At 33.4% G+C, this 18,688-nt stretch overlaps 3 protein-coding genes and 1 non-coding gene across 10 annotated transcripts; 2 read left to right on the top strand and 2 right to left on the bottom strand.

The window, feature by feature from the left end:
• Positions 1–1,106: 1,106 nt before the first annotated feature.
• LOC100807158 (probable serine/threonine-protein kinase PBL28) lies at positions 1,107–5,014 on the bottom strand. Its single transcript, XM_041013957.1, is given in 7 exon segments — positions 1,107–1,779; positions 2,063–2,263; positions 2,371–2,631; positions 2,770–2,885; positions 3,245–3,682; positions 3,802–4,417; positions 4,895–5,014. Coding segments are annotated over 7 exon segments (1,827 nt in total). The 3' UTR covers positions 1,107–1,704.
• LOC100816085 (violaxanthin de-epoxidase, chloroplastic-like) lies at positions 4,261–10,202 on the top strand. Of its 5 annotated transcripts, none has more exons than XM_006576195.4 (8): positions 4,261–4,402; positions 6,450–6,714; positions 6,941–6,953; positions 7,070–7,293; positions 7,441–7,610; positions 7,695–7,791; positions 7,888–8,279; positions 9,520–10,202. In XM_006576195.4, exons 2-8 carry the CDS (start codon positions 6,616–6,618, stop codon positions 10,019–10,021), a joined length of 1,497 nt encoding a protein of 498 aa, XP_006576258.1. In that variant the 5' UTR covers positions 4,261–4,402; positions 6,450–6,615; the 3' UTR covers positions 10,022–10,202. The 5 variants fall into 5 exon arrangements, with proteins under 5 accessions (XP_006576258.1, XP_025983477.1, XP_006576257.1 ...); XM_006576194.4 differs by having other exon boundaries at positions 4,265–4,402; positions 6,935–6,953; XM_026127692.2 differs by having other exon boundaries at positions 6,935–7,293.
• A 2,354-nt stretch (positions 10,203–12,556) lies between these two features.
• LOC100815552 (uncharacterized) lies at positions 12,557–14,499 on the top strand. Of its 3 annotated transcripts, NM_001254364.3 has the most exons (6): positions 12,693–13,008; positions 13,161–13,208; positions 13,314–13,380; positions 13,478–13,687; positions 13,961–14,167; positions 14,256–14,499. In NM_001254364.3, exons 3-6 carry the CDS (start codon positions 13,375–13,377, stop codon positions 14,295–14,297), a joined length of 465 nt encoding a protein of 154 aa, NP_001241293.1. In that variant the 5' UTR covers positions 12,693–13,008; positions 13,161–13,208; positions 13,314–13,374; the 3' UTR covers positions 14,298–14,499. The 3 variants fall into 3 exon arrangements, with proteins under 3 accessions (XP_014628867.1, XP_006576256.1, NP_001241293.1); XM_006576193.4 differs by having other exon boundaries at positions 12,646–13,208; XM_014773381.3 differs by having other exon boundaries at positions 12,557–13,380.
• Positions 14,500–18,493: 3,994 nt separating this feature from the next.
• On the bottom strand, positions 18,494–18,585 carry MIR164G (microRNA MIR164g). Its single transcript, NR_126716.1, has one exon. It is a non-coding gene; the product is annotated as a microRNA MIR164g (primary transcript).
• Between the last annotated feature and the right edge of the window lie 103 nt (positions 18,586–18,688).

The following is an 18,688-nucleotide window of genomic DNA, read 5'->3' as shown; positions in this document are numbered from 1 at the left end:
AATACACTCCTCTTAATATGTTCTTTATTATTTATTATTGATTGACATTTATTAAAATTTGTAAAATCATGAAAGATAATCATTAAATATGATATATGATCCATTATTTCTTGTAATTTTCATGAAATTTCAACCAACAAGAAATAATGTGATAAAAAAAGTTTATTATTATTATTTCTTATTACCTCTATCGTTACTATGCTTCTATGTGATCGTGTCATTTTTCCTTTGAATTATCTGCCAAGTTGTATATAAATTGAACACAATATTGAATAATTGTCTAACGAATCAAGTTGATTCAAATTCAAGTGGGTACAAAATCTCCATCCTCAAGCTTAAGAGGCAATTAAAACTAAAATATAACCGAACTTTTTTGTTTCATCTAGATCACCAACCTTTAATCAAGAGGGTGCAACCCTTCATCTAATAGATAAGCTCAATTGTGATAACGGCTTAGCTCCATGCTTGGTGTGTTTGGTATAATTAATAAATTAAATGAAACCAATTTCCTTTCACTAGCTAGATTGTTGCTTTTAAACAAAAAAAAAAAAAGAAGAAAGAAGCTAGATTGTTGCTTTTAAAAATATATTTTAAAAAATTAAAGGAGATAACAAAAAGTTGTTTTTTAATTTTATGTTTAAAAGGTTCGCCTAAAAAGGGATATAAAATTTGAGTTGAGTCAAGCTCTTATAATAAATTTATTTATATTAAATCAAATTCATGTTTAATTAGATATTAGTATGTTTCGTAAGCTATTATAATATTTTTAAAGCTACTTTGCCTATAAGCTGGTAAATAATAATCAATTAACCTATAAGAGTTTTCAGTTTTAAAGCTCCTATCTTATAAATATTTTATAAACTTTCATTTAACTTATTAATTGATTTTACCAAACACGCCAAGCATAGAGCTAAGCCGTTGTCACAATTGAGCTTAATTATCTGTCATTACATACATGGACAAATCTAGCTGTAATGTTTTTAAACGTATTACAACTAGTATTGCATGAATTAAATTACGAGTCAACATGTATGGATAAACTATAAATTATAAAATCCTGAAATGTATCTATCCACTTATTTGTAAGAATAAGATAAGATTGCATCTTGATGTGAAATGTATCTATCCTCTTATTTGTAAAAATAAGATAAGATTGCATCTTGATGTAAAGGGCAAGGATATACTTGCATCTTGATTGTATCAGATGGGTGGAAATACACACCAGGATAATCAAACAGATTATCCGATTCGTATTTATTCCGTTGCGTTCCATTCATTATTGAATATCCAAATTTACATTATTGTGGAACCTGAAAGATGCCATAATAAAATTAAAAACGGGTAAAAATAAGAGAGAAGCTGTGGATTTAAATTGCTATTGCTACAAGCCTATAACACGCTTAAATATTAAAGATATTGATGATTGCTAGAATAATTTTGTTTCTTTTGCCGCCACATGAATCATTTTGTTGGACCAGCAGAACAGCTTTTGTAGGAGGATTCCAGATCTCTGACCGAGAGAGAGCCATAAGGGAAATTTTTGTATGTACGCCACACTCCTAATTTTGTGCCGTCGTAATAGTTATATGCTGTGAACAATTTATTAGATGTAATGTATATCTTCATCTTCTAATTTCAATTTACACTACATCTTCAAGTTTCATCTCACACTCGTATGTAACAACCAGCGCATTATCCTTTATGTCATAGAGGCGCCGATTTTGACGATTTGGAGCTCGGGGTGGATGTTGTTGATAAGCTCTCATCCTTCTTTTGCTTCTGCAGAAACAAAACAAACTATTGTCAATTTGATAGACACGTAGCTACGGTTAGCACGAAAAGGGCCTGCATGTGCACATTAAGTTGTAAACAAACTAGGAGTTATAAGATTGACTTAGTGGTAAAGTGGTAAAGAGAAAGAGAAAGAAGGGGAGAGATAGTGTGTTCGAATCCCTCACTAATAAAAATTAACTAGCATTTGTCAACTATAAACAAACTCTATAGTTATGATTGAGTTTAGGAGTAACTAAGTGTGTATATATATATATATATATATATATACCATCCGTGTTTCTGTATCCCTGCAGACCTTGTCCAATTCCTCAAAAACAAGCTCAATGGTTGGACGACCTTTGCTTGATTTGGCAACACACAAAACTGCAATCTGAAGGATGGCTTCGAAGTCTGTCTTATCAACTTTTCCATTTAGTCGCGGGTCTTCAAAATCTGACAGTGGACGCTTTCCCATGCTCACATCTCTTGCCTACAAAAGCCATATTCAAATTATCTCAGTTTGAGTTGAATGGCATGTAAGTATAATGCATACATTTTTTGTTGTTGCTTGTCTGTCTGCCCTGCAAGTGCAAGTACCTTCCTAGTGAGTTGATCTCTGGCATCAAGATCCAACTCGATGACTTTCTGTCCCGACAGAATTTGTAGAGCAACAATACCAAAACTGTAAACATCGCTAGCGCAGGTTAGCTTGGCATTACTCATGTACTCTGGATCCATGTAGCCTATTGTTCCTCTAACATCAGTAAAAACCTTGCTCTCTTTAATCCCCATCACTTTTGCCAGTCCAAAATCTGACAGTTTCGCTTGGTATTTCTCATTCAAAAGAATGTTCGTAAGCTAAAATTTAAAATCAGTCAGAAGCATTACCATAAGGCTAACTGAAAACATTATAAATATATTTGCATGTTGTTTTCAAGTGCATAATATGCTACAACAGATCCAAATTTTCATACCATGTATCATGTATGTACGTACCTTTATATCTCTATGGACAACACAGCCTTCTATATGATGGTGGAGGTACTTGAGTGCATATGAACAATCTCTCAAAATTCTTACTCTGGTTTCCCATGTCAAGTGGCTATCTCTTCCTGAACAAAATCACACACGCATATATAAAACCCTCCAAGGAAATAAAAGAAGGACAAAACTTGGATGAAATACTGATTTTGATTTTGGTGTTGTTATCTAATCAGAGTTAAAGTTTCACCTCAATAATTCGCATAGTAAACAATTTCATTAAATGTCAAGGAGAATTACTGATATGAAGCTCTAATTTTAATTAGGCAACAATAAAAAAAAGGCAAAAACATTTATGAAACTGCATAAAAAAGAATCATGAAGGCTAAAGTCAAATCTATATCTAAATAGAGGTAACTAAAAAGTGATTATTTACATTAGACATGTTAAATGATTAATGAAGAGTGGAGGTAAGGAAAGAGAACATTACTTAAGAGATGTTGAGCAAGATTCCCGTTTGCACAGAATTCATAGACTAAATATCTCTCATCCCCTTCTATGCAGCATCCAAAGAGGCAAACCAGGTTAGGATGGCGAAGCCTTGAAAGACCTTCAACTTCTCGAGTGAAAGACTCAGAGGTGTTACTCTTTGTTAAATGCTTGATGGCCACGAGTTGACCACTTGGGAGAATACCTCTATACACCTGCCCTGCACTCCCACGTCCAAGGCATATCTTTTCACCGCCATAATTCATGGCATTCTCAATTTCCCTTTTGCAGAACCAGTACAATCCAGACCACGCAGCGATCTCTTTCAAGTTTGCCTGTCTACGAAGCTTCTTCTTGGACAAACGTTTTACCATTATAACCACAAGCAATATTGCAAGGATAACTACCGGCACACTCAACAAGGATTTCCACAATGATCCTGGGGACCCGAAAATTGACATTTTTTTTGTCAGTTTCATTTGGCTCAATTCTAAAACAAAAATGTTTAGAACTTGAAAAAAATAAAAAAAATAAAATGGTGGAGATGGAGCTGAATACTCTTGTCTGATCCAGAAGCTGAAGGTGGCAAGCAGCGTAAGACTTTGTCAACGGCAGGATCATTTGGTTTCCCAGCTGCAACAGCAACAATAGCTGCTACCGCACATATGGCTACCTCAGTGTGGTTGTTGTTGTTGTTGGTCACTTGATTATATAAACTATCTCTTAAGCTTAATATTGCACCGGTGCAATCTGCACAAGATTCACCAAATGGGTGGTCGAAGTTGGAGCACTTGTCTAATGCATCTTGGTACTGTTGCAGTTTCCTAACATCCTGGAAAACGAGGTTGGAGCATTTGGAACTGCCAAGGTACAAGCTTTGAAAGCCGCATGAATTAAGGGACATTCCTTGCTGCGGGTGAAATGTCTTGGCACAACTCTGCGACTAATCTTGGGAAATGAACACTTGTCCTCCTGAGTTCAGGGGTTGCGATGCCAACGCATTCGACAAAACCGTCAGAGCATTTCGACAGCACAAGGTTGTCGGGAACCCATCGTCACCCCACTTGTCTAAAACCTCATTCACATCGCCGCACTCACCAAATGCCACATATTGGGACGTGTTGAACTTCAGCACACATGTACCTGCACCACAGCACCAGTAAGTTGGTGCAAACTACTCAAACTCTATTATATTGTATGGTCTAATCTAATTTTGAGTTTTCTCAGTGTTATTGCTATGGACTATATATCACCAACTTTAATAAGCTTTTGGTTGTATTTCTAGATAATATATTTATGAACATATTCTCTGTCACACTTCTTTTACCATAATCGATTGAAAACTATAAAATTACATAACAGACTTGCTAGATAAGATAATTGAGATTCATTTTAATAAATAATAATAAAGAGTACAATGATATATGCATAACATAAAATGTGTAACTTATTAAAGGATAAAATTAAACGCTAATATACTAGAAAAGAGTAGGCATTGCATGAAAGAAGAGGGAAGAGAAATGGATTTGACCTTGTGGAGGATCATTGGGTGCTGGCGATACGAGTGGGGAAAACTCTGCAGGTGTTGCTAGGAATAAAAATGCAAACGAAAGGTACCAAGGTAAATGGGTTTTTATTTTCATGTCCAAACCAAAGGTCTATTACCCGCCACAGAAGTTAAATTAACCCATTGTGAAGCAGCGTAACGTTGATGGCAGAGCAACCAAATTTTTTCCGTGAGATGAGCGGAATAGAGCAGATATAGTGTCATTTTTCCTCGTGAATTCCGTTAGGGGTGTGGATATTCCCGCTTACATACTGCCCTCAGATTACAGCTTGTGTTTTATGCCTTGCTATAATCACTAAATCTTATATAAGTTATAACATTTCACATTTTTAAATGATATTCTTTTTATGCCCCTTGGCCAACTATCCATGGCTTAGATTGAATAATAGTTCTATTACACTGTTAAGTATTCAAAATGCATTTGAGTTTTTATCTTACTTTTAAAAATTAATTGTCACCTTGTTTATGTATTTTAGGGAAAGCATTTTCTTAGCTGTACAATAACATCGCAATTACCACAACAATACTGCTGTATTCATTATCACAAGCAGCTTAGTATTTCTGCCTTATCCATTTATCCTATCGTGTTTTATCATGACTTTGTTTACTATGATGCAGGTACTTCAGGTTTTTTTTTTAAAAAAAAACAGTAAATACTTTTTCTAACACACTTAAGAGAGTAAATGAACAAAATGCATCGTCAATTATAGCCCAACAAGTTATCAATGAACCAAAATTACAAAAGGAAAAAAAGGATTTAGCCATCAATAATTGTTAAATATGTTGCACTCTTGATTAGCTTTTTGTTTTAACCTTGTTTCCGTGTAATTTTCGCATATGATAAATGTTACTAATACACTCTTTAAAACACTTATTTTAATTAACACGTTCTTTGTTATTAATAGTTAAAATTTGTTGAAAATTATAAAATTATAATTGGAGATTATAAAATATGAAGTGAGAGACACAAAAATTTATAGTTTTTAATAAATTTCAGTCAAGTCAAAATAATATGTTCATTGTATTGAAAAAAAACAAAGAAATATCATGCATTTAAAAGAATGTATTAAAGATTGTTTTATTAGCATTTATCTTTCAACTTTCTTTTTGTTTTGTAAGCAACTATGTTTTGTATTTTATCATCTCAATTCTCTCTTTTGATACAAGAGGAATCAGATTTTTTGTTTCTCTCTGTTTTATTTGTCAGCATGTCATTGGTACCTATTTGATCACTAAAATCACTTTTAGTGATGATGTATGCTTCCTTCCAAAGTTTAACATTTTTTTCTATTCTCTATTATTCATATTTCTGTCTATTAAATAAGTTTAATGAAAAAAGGAAAAACTCAAAGTAAATGTGTTTAAGTATAATTCCTTTTTTCAGTTAAAAAAAAGTATAATTCCTTTTTTTTCTTTATATATCTTAGACCGAAATTCCTTACCGCCAAATTTCTGAAATTTACTAGGGTGAGTTCCTTTTTTTATCAGTAATATTTTATTGAAGAGATATACTTATAAATATAAAATCCCTTGTTTTATCAGGACAATAATAGTATTTTATTGAAGAGATATAATCATAAAATGAAAAATAAGAAAGAAGGTTTTAGTTCTGATGATTTTCATTTTTGTTTTGTACTAGTATTGTGAAGTGGGCCTTGACAGAAGGTATTGGACTTGGAAATGTTGAGTCCATTTAAAAGGAAATTGGAAGCAAGTTGAAGCGTCAACGTGTCTGCTGTGGTTGCAGTGACGGGTCTGTTTGCAGTCCACACGAACACCATCATCATTATGTTCTTATCTCACTCATGCGATGGCGACTCTTGTTTCTTCTTCTTCCTCTTCCTTTTACATTTCCTTATTCTATTTCTCATTGTACCTGCAATTGGCCTCTTCTACGTTGCAAGGCATGTTTCCCACTTTGCTCATTCTAAACCATATCTCTGCTCTTAATTACTATTATTATCATATTAGCATACTATATATAATCTAAATTTTGGAACTTGACTAATAAAAACAAGTGGGTATGCAATATCCTAGGACAATTATATTTTCCTTTTATGTTAGATTTTTTAACATACCATTCTAAATGATATGCAGTTGATCTTGCTGATTTGTTTTTGACAGTATCAGGTTACATTTGGAGGTGAGGACATACATATACATATATTATTATTATTGTTACTATTATTATTAGGTTATATGTATATATGGCAATGTGGGGTGGACACTCAATGTTGTTAACCAATGGGGAAGGCACAGGCACTCCCAATGTACGTATAAAAGCAGGCCTTACGGTTAGAGGTGATTTAAGGTTTCACAGAACAGCAGGGTTTAAATATGGTCCTAGTGTGGTAGTGCTCAAAGTTTTTTCCACCGCCAAAAGGCCAACACGCTTGCGCTTGATAAGACCTTATTGCAGTTTGAGGGGACAACACAACCAAGGGAAAGGATATTCTTCTCTCACTTCTACACAAAAACCACGGGTAAGCAACTGCTGCTTAGTTTATCCTACTTCATTGTTCATGCAATCATGCTTACCCCTTGTGTGAAAATGCAAATTTTTTTCCTAAGATGACACCTTTATATCCAATGTCCATCTTCTGAGTTTACTTTACACCTTGTTTGGATAGCAACTGATGTTGAAATTCGAGGCAGATCGAATGCTTGTTTTTCTCAAAGATTGGAGTAATATACGCATCACGGCAGTAGCTGCCATATTGGTATCCATTTTAATGATCATTCCACCAGCTGATGCTGTTGATGCTCTCAAAACTTGTGCTTGCTTGTTGAAGGATTGCAGGTATGCCATCTTTCTTTATCTTGTCCTTGTTCTGCCATGACAACATATTATGGCCTCCAATTTCATACTCTTTTGTCCATGCAGGATAGAACTAGCTAAGTGTCTTTCAAACCCATCTTGTGCGGCCAATATCGCTTGTCTTCAAACTTGCAACAATAGACCTGATGAAACCGAATGCCAAGTTAGTCTTATGCTTTACATCAATTTCATGCCCGCACCATTATTCATGTCTCCAAACCCTGCTTATGAAGCTTCTTTTTCTTCTTAACTTTTTCAGATTAAGTGTGGGGACCTGTTCGAAAATAGTGTGGTTGATGAATTCAATGAGTGTGCAGTCTCACGGAAGAAATGTGTACCTAAGAAGTCTGATGTGGGAGAATTTCCTGCTCCAAATCCTGATGTCCTTGTTAATAGCTTTAACATTGCTGATTTCAGTGGCAAGTGGTTCATCACTAGTGGCTTGAATCCTACCTTCGATACCTTTGACTGCCAATTACATGAATTTCACACAGAATCCAACAAACTTGTGGGTAATTTGTCATGGAGAATACGGACTCCAGATGCTGGATTTATTACTAGGTCTGCTGAGCAGAGATTTGTACAAGATCCTTCCTATCCTGGGATCCTTTACAATCATGACAATGAGTACCTTCACTATCAAGATGACTGGTAATTTCTTACTCGTAAGCTCTCTTTTCAATTGCAACTACATTGGCGTGAGGGTTGTGCTAGAGCCAAAATAAAACTAGCTTCCTACTTACTTGTAGAGTAAAGTTGTAGTGTAATTAAGGCACAGACCAAATCGAGTTTCTTAATTAAGTTAGGAGAGTTAGAAAAGGGTATTTTGATCATTATCAGGAGATAAAAAAATCAGCAAACTTGAATAAAATGTTATTGGTTTGAAGCTCAACTTAAGAAATTCACACACATGGTAGGATTCATCACAAATCACTATACTGATTCTAGATCCAATCACTGTTAATGGTTTAATTGTCTACTGGAAAACACCCTCTGATTCAGTCAATGAATGACAACACCAATGTTAAGGTCCAGTTGATTCCAATTTAATCAGACCACAAATTCGTTAGTCTAGCCTCTAAACAAAATTCTGAAATAAATTTCAAAATTTAATCTGATTTAGTTCAGGCATAATCATGCTTGTAAACAGATTTGTAAAAGAAGGGGAAGTTTGAATCCAAAATAGAATTGAGAACAAGTCTCAGAATCCACATCATTAGCTTCCTATAACAATCACCAATGGAGAAACTAAAAATGCATAAAACGCAAACAAGGAGGGAAAACCTCGAATCTGAAAGGTCACAACTACACAAATGATCCAAGTCTATTTTCACATTATGTTTTTCCTCGTTTATAACTAATTCTTTCCTAATCCCAAGATTACCCTTATCCCAACTATTAGCCCATGGAGTAAGCTTTTCGACGATATCTCATTTACCTAATTTGGGATTAAATTAAATGATATACGCTCAAAGACAAAAGATATGTCATGCATGCATGCCCAATACCTCTGGTCTAACTCTAGCTGAATTTTAACACTGAAATGCCCGAATTGGTCCTTTTTACAAAGTTTGTAGATCTCTTTATTAACTTTACTAGCACATAAAGAACATCATAATTAGAGATTTATAGCTTAAGTTATGACCAAAATGCTTTTGGCCCAATAATTCAAATTAGTGGTAGGACTAATCAATCAAGACCAAAACCTCATAAACAAGGTAGTTAAATGTTACTTTCCAAGATCAGAAAAAGAATACAACATGTTGTTCCTTTTACGTGTGCCTACATTAAATCATTTCACATTTGCAATATATTTGGATTCAAGAGTCTTATGTTAACATTAGAAGACTTGCAAACAATGATACATACATATATATATATATATATGTAGGTATATTTTGTCATCCAAGATTGAGAATAAGCCAGATGACTACGTATTTGTATACTACCGAGGCAGAAATGATGCATGGGATGGTTATGGAGGTGCTGTTATATACACAAGAAGTGCAGTTTTGCCTGAATCTATAGTTCCTGAACTTGAAAAAGCAGCTAAGAGTGTGGGAAGAGACTTTAGCACGTTCATCAGGACAGATAACACATGCGGGCCAGAGCCTTCCCTGGTGGAAAGGCTGGAGAAAAAGGTAGAGGAAGGAGAAGAGACCATTGTAAGGGAAGTTGAACAGTTAGAAGAAGAGGTGGAGAAGGTGGGGAAAACGGAGGCCACCTTGTTTCAGAAATTGGCAGAAGGGTTCAAAGTATTCCAAGAAGATGAGGAGAATTTCTTAAGAGGGTTATCAAAAGAAGAAATGGAGATTCTTGATGGGCTCAAAATGGAAGCCGGTGAAGTAGAAAAGCTCTTTGGACGTGCCTTGCCGATAAGGAAACTAAGATAAGCCTGAGAACCATGTCCAAGATAACTTGACATCATAATCTTTTTGATCATCTTAAATTTATCTTTGCTTTTATTCATTGACTATATATATTGCATGGCTTTAGAAATCTTTCCTCCCTAATCATTGCTTTTATGCTGACATACTAATAATTATTCAAATATTACGTAACAGCTTTTATCAATTGTTGTATATATATTCAGAGTATTGTATTTGCATAGGTTTAGATGCCTGTGCTCTTTTTCAGTTGAAAATATTTGGATTGGGAATTCCGACATGAGGAATGCTGTATTCTACCAGTGTTCTTCTTCAACTACTAATGCATAACCACCAATCATATTAATCATTGAAATAAAGCATTCACTAATTTTTATCAGTATGGTGTTTTATAATAAAAAAAAGAAGAGTTATTCATACAACAGTTCAATAATTTATACAAACATTTTACCTTTATCTTTTCTCTCGTCACATCATTTATTACATCTCATATTTTTCTCTCTTTTCTCTATTTATCACTCAATTGTAAGTACAATTTGTTGCTCAATTTATCATATAATTTATTGTACAAATAATATTTCTCTGTAGAAGCATAGTAAAACTTTTCTTTTTAGAATGACTTGTGATGCGGTAGATGAGACATCAGTTTTCTCCATTTTCTTTTCTGGTAGTATGCTACGTGTCTGAGTTCATTTTTCTGGAAGAAGTAAAATATTGTTGACAGTACATATGAATTTATAGAAATGCATGGGTTGTTCAACTCCGTAACACATGGACCACAAAGGAAGAGTCAATCCAAAGCAATTGTCATGGGCCTAAACTCCAAATTATCCTAGTTAGAGCCAGTCAGTGTCAAACAATGGATAGGAATTAGGATGGTGGAGTGGAGCTTTAACAAAAGAAAGGGATAATATCAATATGGTAGAGGCCCTCAAATTTCCATTGTCCCTGAAGCCAAGTCATCAATTATTTCTATAAATGTAAAAAAATGGAAAATTAGATAGTATTTGCACATTTAAAATACTTTTAGAATTGAACAATCAATACGGTTATAAAAGTGAAAAGTAACTATTTTAAGTTAATATGCAATAACCAATCTTTTATTATAAATGAAAGACAACATTTTTCAATCAGATGCCATTTTTTAAATCAAAGAGAGAGCAGAACAATTTCAACCAGCAAGAAACGTGAGAGGTGAACTTAAGTGCCAGTCGGGTGTTTAAGATATAATGCATTTTCCTTTTCGGATGATTAGATATTTAATGCATTTTAAACGGTGGGACAAATCTTTCGTTGCAATTAATGAATTTGGTAGTATGTGAATCTGACAATGCCATAATTTAACTGCCCGATGAATTACTGTGAGAACATCCAATTCCATGAAATACGCATGCATAGAGGGAGAGATGATCACGTGGGGCAAGTGATTGGTGGAATGATACGAGTTTTATTTTCAACTTGTGGATGAAAAATTAATGAGATAAGAGAGGGGGACATAAGTGTCGTATTATGGAAGGAAACAAGCAGATTTTGGCGTGTCATGTCATGCGGAGGAAATGCGCGTTCGTGTTGACACTTATTTTCAAAGAGAGCCCCAGTTACTCTACTATATCTTCATGGTGAAATACTTATAATTGAATAGCATTGGCATAGTTAGCGATTTTTTACGATTAACAAATAAGAATAAAAGAAAGTGTGAGATGAAATATGTTTGACAATGGCTAATTGGCTATATCCGCACGAACCCAGTTGCAGCCACAACTTTTGTGTTGGCGATGGTGTATTGGGTAGTATGGATGTATCGGTATTAAGCAAAAATGATTATTAATTTATCAAATCTAATTAAGACACGCGTTTAAACTAATTGAGAATTTTAAAACATAGTATATTTTTTATTAAAAAATAATATTAATCTGAATTACGTGTTTATATTAAAATACGTATATTTTTGTTTATTAAAAGGTGTAGAAAGTAGTTCTAAGTTGAAAATAAATAGGGATTAAGTCAAACATGGGATAACAAGCCACCACGAGTTTGGATAATACCGAAATCGTGGTAGATACATGAATTTTCTGAAGCATCCATATTATTTTCGGCGATTCCCTTCCACAGTCCACACCTTGCGTTGTACTCTTCTTCAAATCTCTTTCCGTTACAGCTCCATGTTTGACAATAATCCTCAAATCCTATCCTATATATTTTTTTATTTCTCTTTATTATTGTATTAAAAAAAATATACAAATATAATTTCTCATATCAACCGGTTTGATTTTTCGAGAATTAAAAATAATTGAAACAAATATTAATACTGTTGTTGTAAATCGAGTGGGGAGTAAATAACCGTTAATTCGTTCCCAACCTATTAGCGTCGTGTTTGACTCATTACTGAGTCGGTTTGACTATGGTTTCTTTCTGCAAACCTTGTCTCACGACATCCGTTTTCTTGGGCGAATTGTACACTAGTATATGCTATTGACTATTGGGCAATTTTAATTGTTTCTTCTTTTTCTTTATTATTATTATAGCCTCTAAACTAAAAACGCATCGATAAGTTATTTTTTAATTTAATAATAAGAAAAGGAACATGGGCATTTGGCATGGGTAAATAAAACAAAAGCGTGAGATCCGGCATGGAGAAAAGAAATATAGGATGGAAGGACTTGCATAGAAAAAGTTTGGCGACTTTCTTTGCGAGTTTAGCGCAGAGAGAGGGGTGGGGGGCCAAAGGCTAAGGGCATTCCTATTATGGCTTTATAAAGGCAAAGAGAGTCAACAGTGACAGTTTAGGCATTGAAATTCTAAGCTTTTTCAGAATCGGGGTCATACTCGCCAACAGTAACACCCACCTACCTGTCAGCAACAGTCACTCGTTTACTAAATTCCCCATCCAGATCACAACCCGAATAGTCCCTATCCCCTCTATTCCCTTCCTTAATTTCCCACATTCCTCATTCAACCACCAATTTCATTTTATTTCCCTACCTCGATGCCTTGTAAGGCCAGAGAGCAGGCCCCGTTTTTGTGTTTATGTTTCCCGACAAGTTATTAATTAATTTCTATAGAATAGATAGCCTTTTCATCATAACAAGTAAAAAAGGTTTTTTAAGTTTTAACCCCTCTTCGCTTTGCCTTTTTCACTTTTCAGATCCTTTTGCTCTAAATTCTGAGCAGAGAATTTATATCCCTGTCTGAGGTTAATCTTTTTTTTTTTTTTTTTATCGGGAATCCCCTCCCTCCCTGCCTACGGATCGTGTCATTACATTCCTTTAAAGTTCAAACCCCACCTCTTTTCTTGTAGGACACAACAACAAGAGCAAGAAGAAGAACCTGTTTTTGTGGGTCTATTTCAGCTGCCACTTATGGATGTAAGCCTCCCTTTCCCCTTTTTCGTTTTTTAGATCTGTAATCATTACAAGCCTTCTTTAATTAATTACGTGTTATGAATATTTCATTTAATTTCAGAGGAGCGGGCAAATACCAGCGTTTGGGAATTGGGATTACGCAAACGAGTTGCCAATCACTCAGTACTTCGAGAGTGCGAGACAAGCTGGTTTAGTTCGTTACAGTTCCTCCTCCGGCGAAAGTGACCCTTACGTGCGTGCAGACCGTGACCTTTACGCCGTTGATTTTAAGAAACCCATTCGCAACATCCCACCTTCTACTCTGAAAAAGGTCTAGCTCCTTAACTTAATTTTTCTTTTCTTCTAATTCCTACCGTCCAATCCTTAATTGAAACTGGTGTTATTATTGCATTATACAATAATAATCAAGTAAAAGTTGGCATTTTGTTTCTCTTGTGGTACGGTGACCTGCGGTGGTGGAGACAGGACGTGAAAGCTGAAAGCACATGTCTGATTTAATTCTTACGTTTACGTTTTATATTTTATTATTCCTGGGCAACGAAAACACAAGGGTAAATTAAAATTTGTTGATTTGTGAGTGCAGGCGACGAGGAACAGGGTGGTTAAGGAAAGGGAAAAGGAGAATGTGAAGATGAATATGAGAAAACAGGGGAAAGTGTGCGACGTGACGGAACAGGCAAGGAAGCCAGTGGCAGCGATGCATCTAGACGACGCCGTTCCGCGACTTCCCAAACCTGTTGACGAAGATCTCTATAAGATCCCACCAGAGCTACTTGGCACAACTAAGCGGGTTGGCTTCCTCACCAAACACTTTCCATTTCTTTTTTAGTGGTTTCTGTCATTCAATCTCACATTTGACTTTGTGGCATGCGATGCAGAAGAAGAAAATGCTGGGTTTCATTTCCAAGTGTCTCTCATGAGCCTAGTCTCCAAGGACTTTTTCTGAGTAGCTATGTAGTGCTGGTTTTTGCTGCACCCCGATGCTAATTTCACTCTTTTTTATAAAAATATAATGTATGTTAAGAATGAATGTAGTAATTGTCTTATAATTTAATGGCTTTCGTCTCGGTTCATTTATTATTTTGATTTTGTCGGTGCCTGCATTTATTGTTATCTTTGAATTGAATATTTGTTTCTATTGTGCCCATATGCATCTGATGTCATACTAATTCTTAGTCACGGTGAAGTTCCTCCTAATAACTCCTCGTGTTTGCTTTTATTTACTACAAAGCTTGTTTGGGTCCGCGTCTATGTTTGTACAATTAAGCTTAAATAAAATATTCATGTTTGGATTTTTTATTTTAAAAGTTAACACAATAAAATTTAGTATAAAATTTCTGATGTAATACGGAAGTTATCTAAAATTGATTTATCTCAAGATTGACTTTAAATTTAAAATTTAATTTCTTAATGTAAAATTAAACATAAATATTTACTTCAAAATTATCTGATATTTTAACATAATTGTGAATAATTTAACATGAAGTTAAATACGCATGAAATTGGTCAAGATCATGGCTATTGTGATGATTTCAAATGTAATAACTTCTCCTTGAAAGCAGCTTCCGTAAGTGACATTCTAATAGTATTATTTTAATCACTAGACATTCAAATAAGTAGAGATGAGTATATGGACATTTCATCTATAGGTTGGTCCATTTAACTCACGGTACACGTACACATGGGCCAAAATCAGATATTATCAAACCACAAAAAATTTGGTTTTTCTAGATAATAAAGAAAAAGGCTGTATTTGGATTTTTATTCTTTAAAAAGTCTGTTTTATTTTTATGAGCTGCATTTGTTTAGTTTTTCTTTTTCCTAAACAAAACAAACTCAGATGTCTTATCTTAATGAAAAAATGACTTTTCTTTCTTCACTTCTACCAATACACAATTATGAATAAATTACACAACAGATTCATAATTCTATCTCAAATGAACTAGTGGATAAGATTTAATTTTTGCGCACTGAAAGCAAGATTTGGTTACAATTTATTCAGGATATTATATTATGCTTAATGCAGAAGAAAATGCTGTGTTTTGTTTCAAAGTGTCTGGAACCTGTTGCTTGCGTTTGGTTAGACAGGTGCTATATGTTGGAATTTAGTCTCCAGATACCATCATTTCAAGTAACTTTCTGAGAGGGAAAGGAAAGGACTGCCCATGTCTTTATTATTTATTAATGTAAGACTTATTTTAATGGCTTTAGTCTATCTCCTTCAATCATTCTAGTCGGTGAAAGCATTTATTTGTATTGAATGATTATTTGTTGGTAGAGTATTATTATGTTTATGTGGTGACCCTATACGTCTATGTGTCTGATCTAATGTCATACTCATGACATTGTCTGACAGTGAAATTAATAATAACATAGTTTATGTCTTGAAAATATTAGCCATTTATTGATAAATTTCAGTAAGTTATATTAGTAATATTTTCAACAAAAAAAATTATTTTGTATTCTTTAATCGATATCTTTAAAGTACTAATTAATTTTTATCTAAAAAATGCTTAGAACTTCTTCAAAAAAAATGCTTAAAGTAGTATCCTTCAAATAGCATAAGCAGAAGATTCATCCAATTTAATTTATAATATGCTTTTACACATAATTTATTACATTTTAGTAATATATACACTTTATATGTATATTTTTAAGAAAAATTTACTCTCGATTGGGCCGATAGTAAAAAACTGGCATTGCCCAACGAGTCAATCCAATCGGAATTCCCACAACTAACTAGTTCAAGCCCTACCGCAAATCTTCAGTCTTCCAATAGTTTGCACCTGCACTAGAGTCACATTTTCAAAGTTCAAATAGAATGAACACTAATAGCGAATTCATATTCAAATTGTTAATTTATTATAAATAATAACGTGCAGCAAAGTATATATTAAACACTACTAAATTTTTAAAATATATATATTAAAATAACGTTTAATTGATATTTAGATTCTTATAATTGGTCACACTTTACAATTTTCTTACTTATAGAAAATATTCTAAGTTTTAGTACATATACATGCAATTAAGTTAAATATTGGTCCTTATTGTTAACACAATTACTAACATGGCTGATGGTGTGTTGCATGTTAAACCGCTAAAGATATTGCTGGCATTTAAAATCTCTACAAAATTTTCTAGCAGAGATATAAGAATGTCAGAGATTTCTTCCGCAACAAAAGAAAAAAAAAGTGAGAAACAAAGATTTGCTTGAGATATTGCATTCTTTGTCATCTTTACATTTGATTAGAGTGATAAAACTCTTCCGGTAGCCAAAGTAACAAGGTGAAAATGATAAAAGGGAAGAAAACAAAAAATTGCGCTAGTAAAATTTCATGAAAGACTAGAAATTTTCCAAACAAACCATCACGTTTCATGTATTTTTTTTTTCGTATTATAAGACTTTTTTAATTTATATTCTTTAAGAAAAATAATTATCATATTAAATTTTTCGATTATTTATACTATCATTCTAAAATTATATTTTATTTTCTTTATTCACTTACTTGTTTCTTATTAATGTTTGAAAAAAAATAATTAAATAAAAATATATAAAAAAATTAATGTATTTAAAAATTAAAAAATAATCTTCTAAAAAAGAAGAAATAAATTTTCGAAAAAAATCTTATATCAGAAACGACGGATGAAGTATAAGTTTTCCATATCAGTTGTTACATCAAATGTATCTGGGTCAAGGAATAGCTATTATAATCCACTCATCAACTAAATTATCCTAAAACATGATATTGTCCATCCAAATCAATTGCGATCCCATAATGCCAAAAATGAAGAAAGTCTCTTTCAACAATTCAATAAACTATCTACATATATACACATTAACTTAAAACATCCCATAGGCAGTTAATATGCAATAGATCTGGACAGATCGTGGTTTCTCTTAATTTTCGGTCAGAAGAAATTTCTAATGGTTTAACACCTGCCAGAATTTTACAATGATTTTACACCACGAGAAAAAAAATATTCAAGTAGTGTTAACAATAGCCATGCCAGCCACGCTAGTAAAGATAAGGACAAAAGCTTAATGTATTGCATGTATGGAGACTAAAATTTACAATTTTTTCATACAAGAAAGAAAATCGTAAAGCAAGGAGAAGTGTAAGAACAGAAATATCAGTTAAATCTTAAAATAATCTATTTTATTTTATTTTTTTTAAATTGAGCCTCTTATCAAAATCACTTAACATTTTGTAATCAATATCATGAGAATAAAAAAATTTCATGTTTGGTAGAAGAAAATAAAAAACATTTCTTAATTATTAAAAATTCTTAACAATGCTAATTTGTAAATAATAAGAATAAAACTTTAAATAATAACTATAAAATTACCATATTTTCTCATATACTGAGTAACATAGACATATTATTTTAATAAAATTGAATAATAAACAAACATATTTTATGATTTTTTTATTAAAACATCCATTAAAAATAATTAATTAAAAATGAAAGATTTATGATACTAAAGTCCCGTTTAAGGGTGTCTTGCCGCTATAATGATCTTATCCAATTAAGGGGGATTATCTCTAGCAAAATAGCATAAAAATATCTTTTTTATAGGTTACATTTAATTGGTTATACCTCGTTTAAAAATAACTATTTTCTCCCTCTTCTAAAGAAGGAAGAAGAGATGAATCCTTCCAAAAGGTTTCGATCACATGACAAGCCTTGCTGTGTTGCTCCACACTTTGAAATATTCTTGCATAAGTTTGTAATACATTACACTCCACAGAAACCTCATCCTCCGCATGCCATAAGTCTGCTTTGTATCTGGCATTCAGTTACATTCCTTAACTTAAAAGGTGTTTAAGTTCAGAGCCTGATGCTGATATGATGCACAGAGAACAGAAGTAAAATGTAAATCAGTAAATGTGTTAATACATAAAATAAAATTTCTTCCTTTTTTTAAATTTTTTTTTCCTCTATAGTTATTGGAGACCTGAATTTGAAAGTGACATGCTTCAGCTCGTTTCTCAAAGAAGATGCATGTTGCAAAACTTTACGTAGGAACAAATTAAGACATATAGGAGGAAAGCAACTACCTCAAATAAAGTGCTAGACACAATTGGTTTAGTTAGGAGAAATAAGGGGAGAAACCCGTGTTGGAGAAGGGGAGCACGTGCAAAGGGTTCAGTGGCATTTGAGAGCCAAGAGACTTGCACGTGCCCTGCTTCTCCAACAAGGAGCTTCTCAACCATTAGTAAGTACCTTGAGCTGCTTCATGAGAACGGTAATGAAAGTTCAAGTTGAACTACACCAAGGGAAAAGGCTCATATTTATAGGTGCAACT

The sequence above is a fragment of the Glycine max genome, chromosome 3 (genome assembly GCF_000004515.6).
Source record: "Glycine max cultivar Williams 82 chromosome 3, Glycine_max_v4.0, whole genome shotgun sequence".
In the NCBI taxonomy this organism is placed as follows: Eukaryota; Viridiplantae; Streptophyta; class Magnoliopsida; order Fabales; family Fabaceae; genus Glycine; species Glycine max.
This window is presented reverse-complemented; position numbering and strand designations above follow the sequence as displayed.

Bases quoted from the DNA above. Each gene is read 5' to 3' on its own strand.
- LOC100816085 (XM_006576194.4), top strand. From the start codon at position 6,616: ATGCGATGGCGACTCTTGTTTCTTCTTCTTCCTCTTCCTTTTACATTT. The intron at 7,611-7,694 runs GTATGCCATCTT...TTGTCCATGCAG, and splicing joins TGCTTGTTGAAGGATTGCAG to GATAGAACTAGCTAAGTGTC. The intron at 7,792-7,887 runs GTTAGTCTTATG...TAACTTTTTCAG, and splicing joins CTGATGAAACCGAATGCCAA to ATTAAGTGTGGGGACCTGTT.
- LOC100815552 (XM_014773381.3), top strand. The intron at 13,688-13,960 runs GTCTAGCTCCTT...TTGTGAGTGCAG, and splicing joins CACCTTCTACTCTGAAAAAG to GCGACGAGGAACAGGGTGGT. The intron at 14,168-14,255 runs GTTGGCTTCCTC...CATGCGATGCAG, and splicing joins TACTTGGCACAACTAAGCGG to AAGAAGAAAATGCTGGGTTT.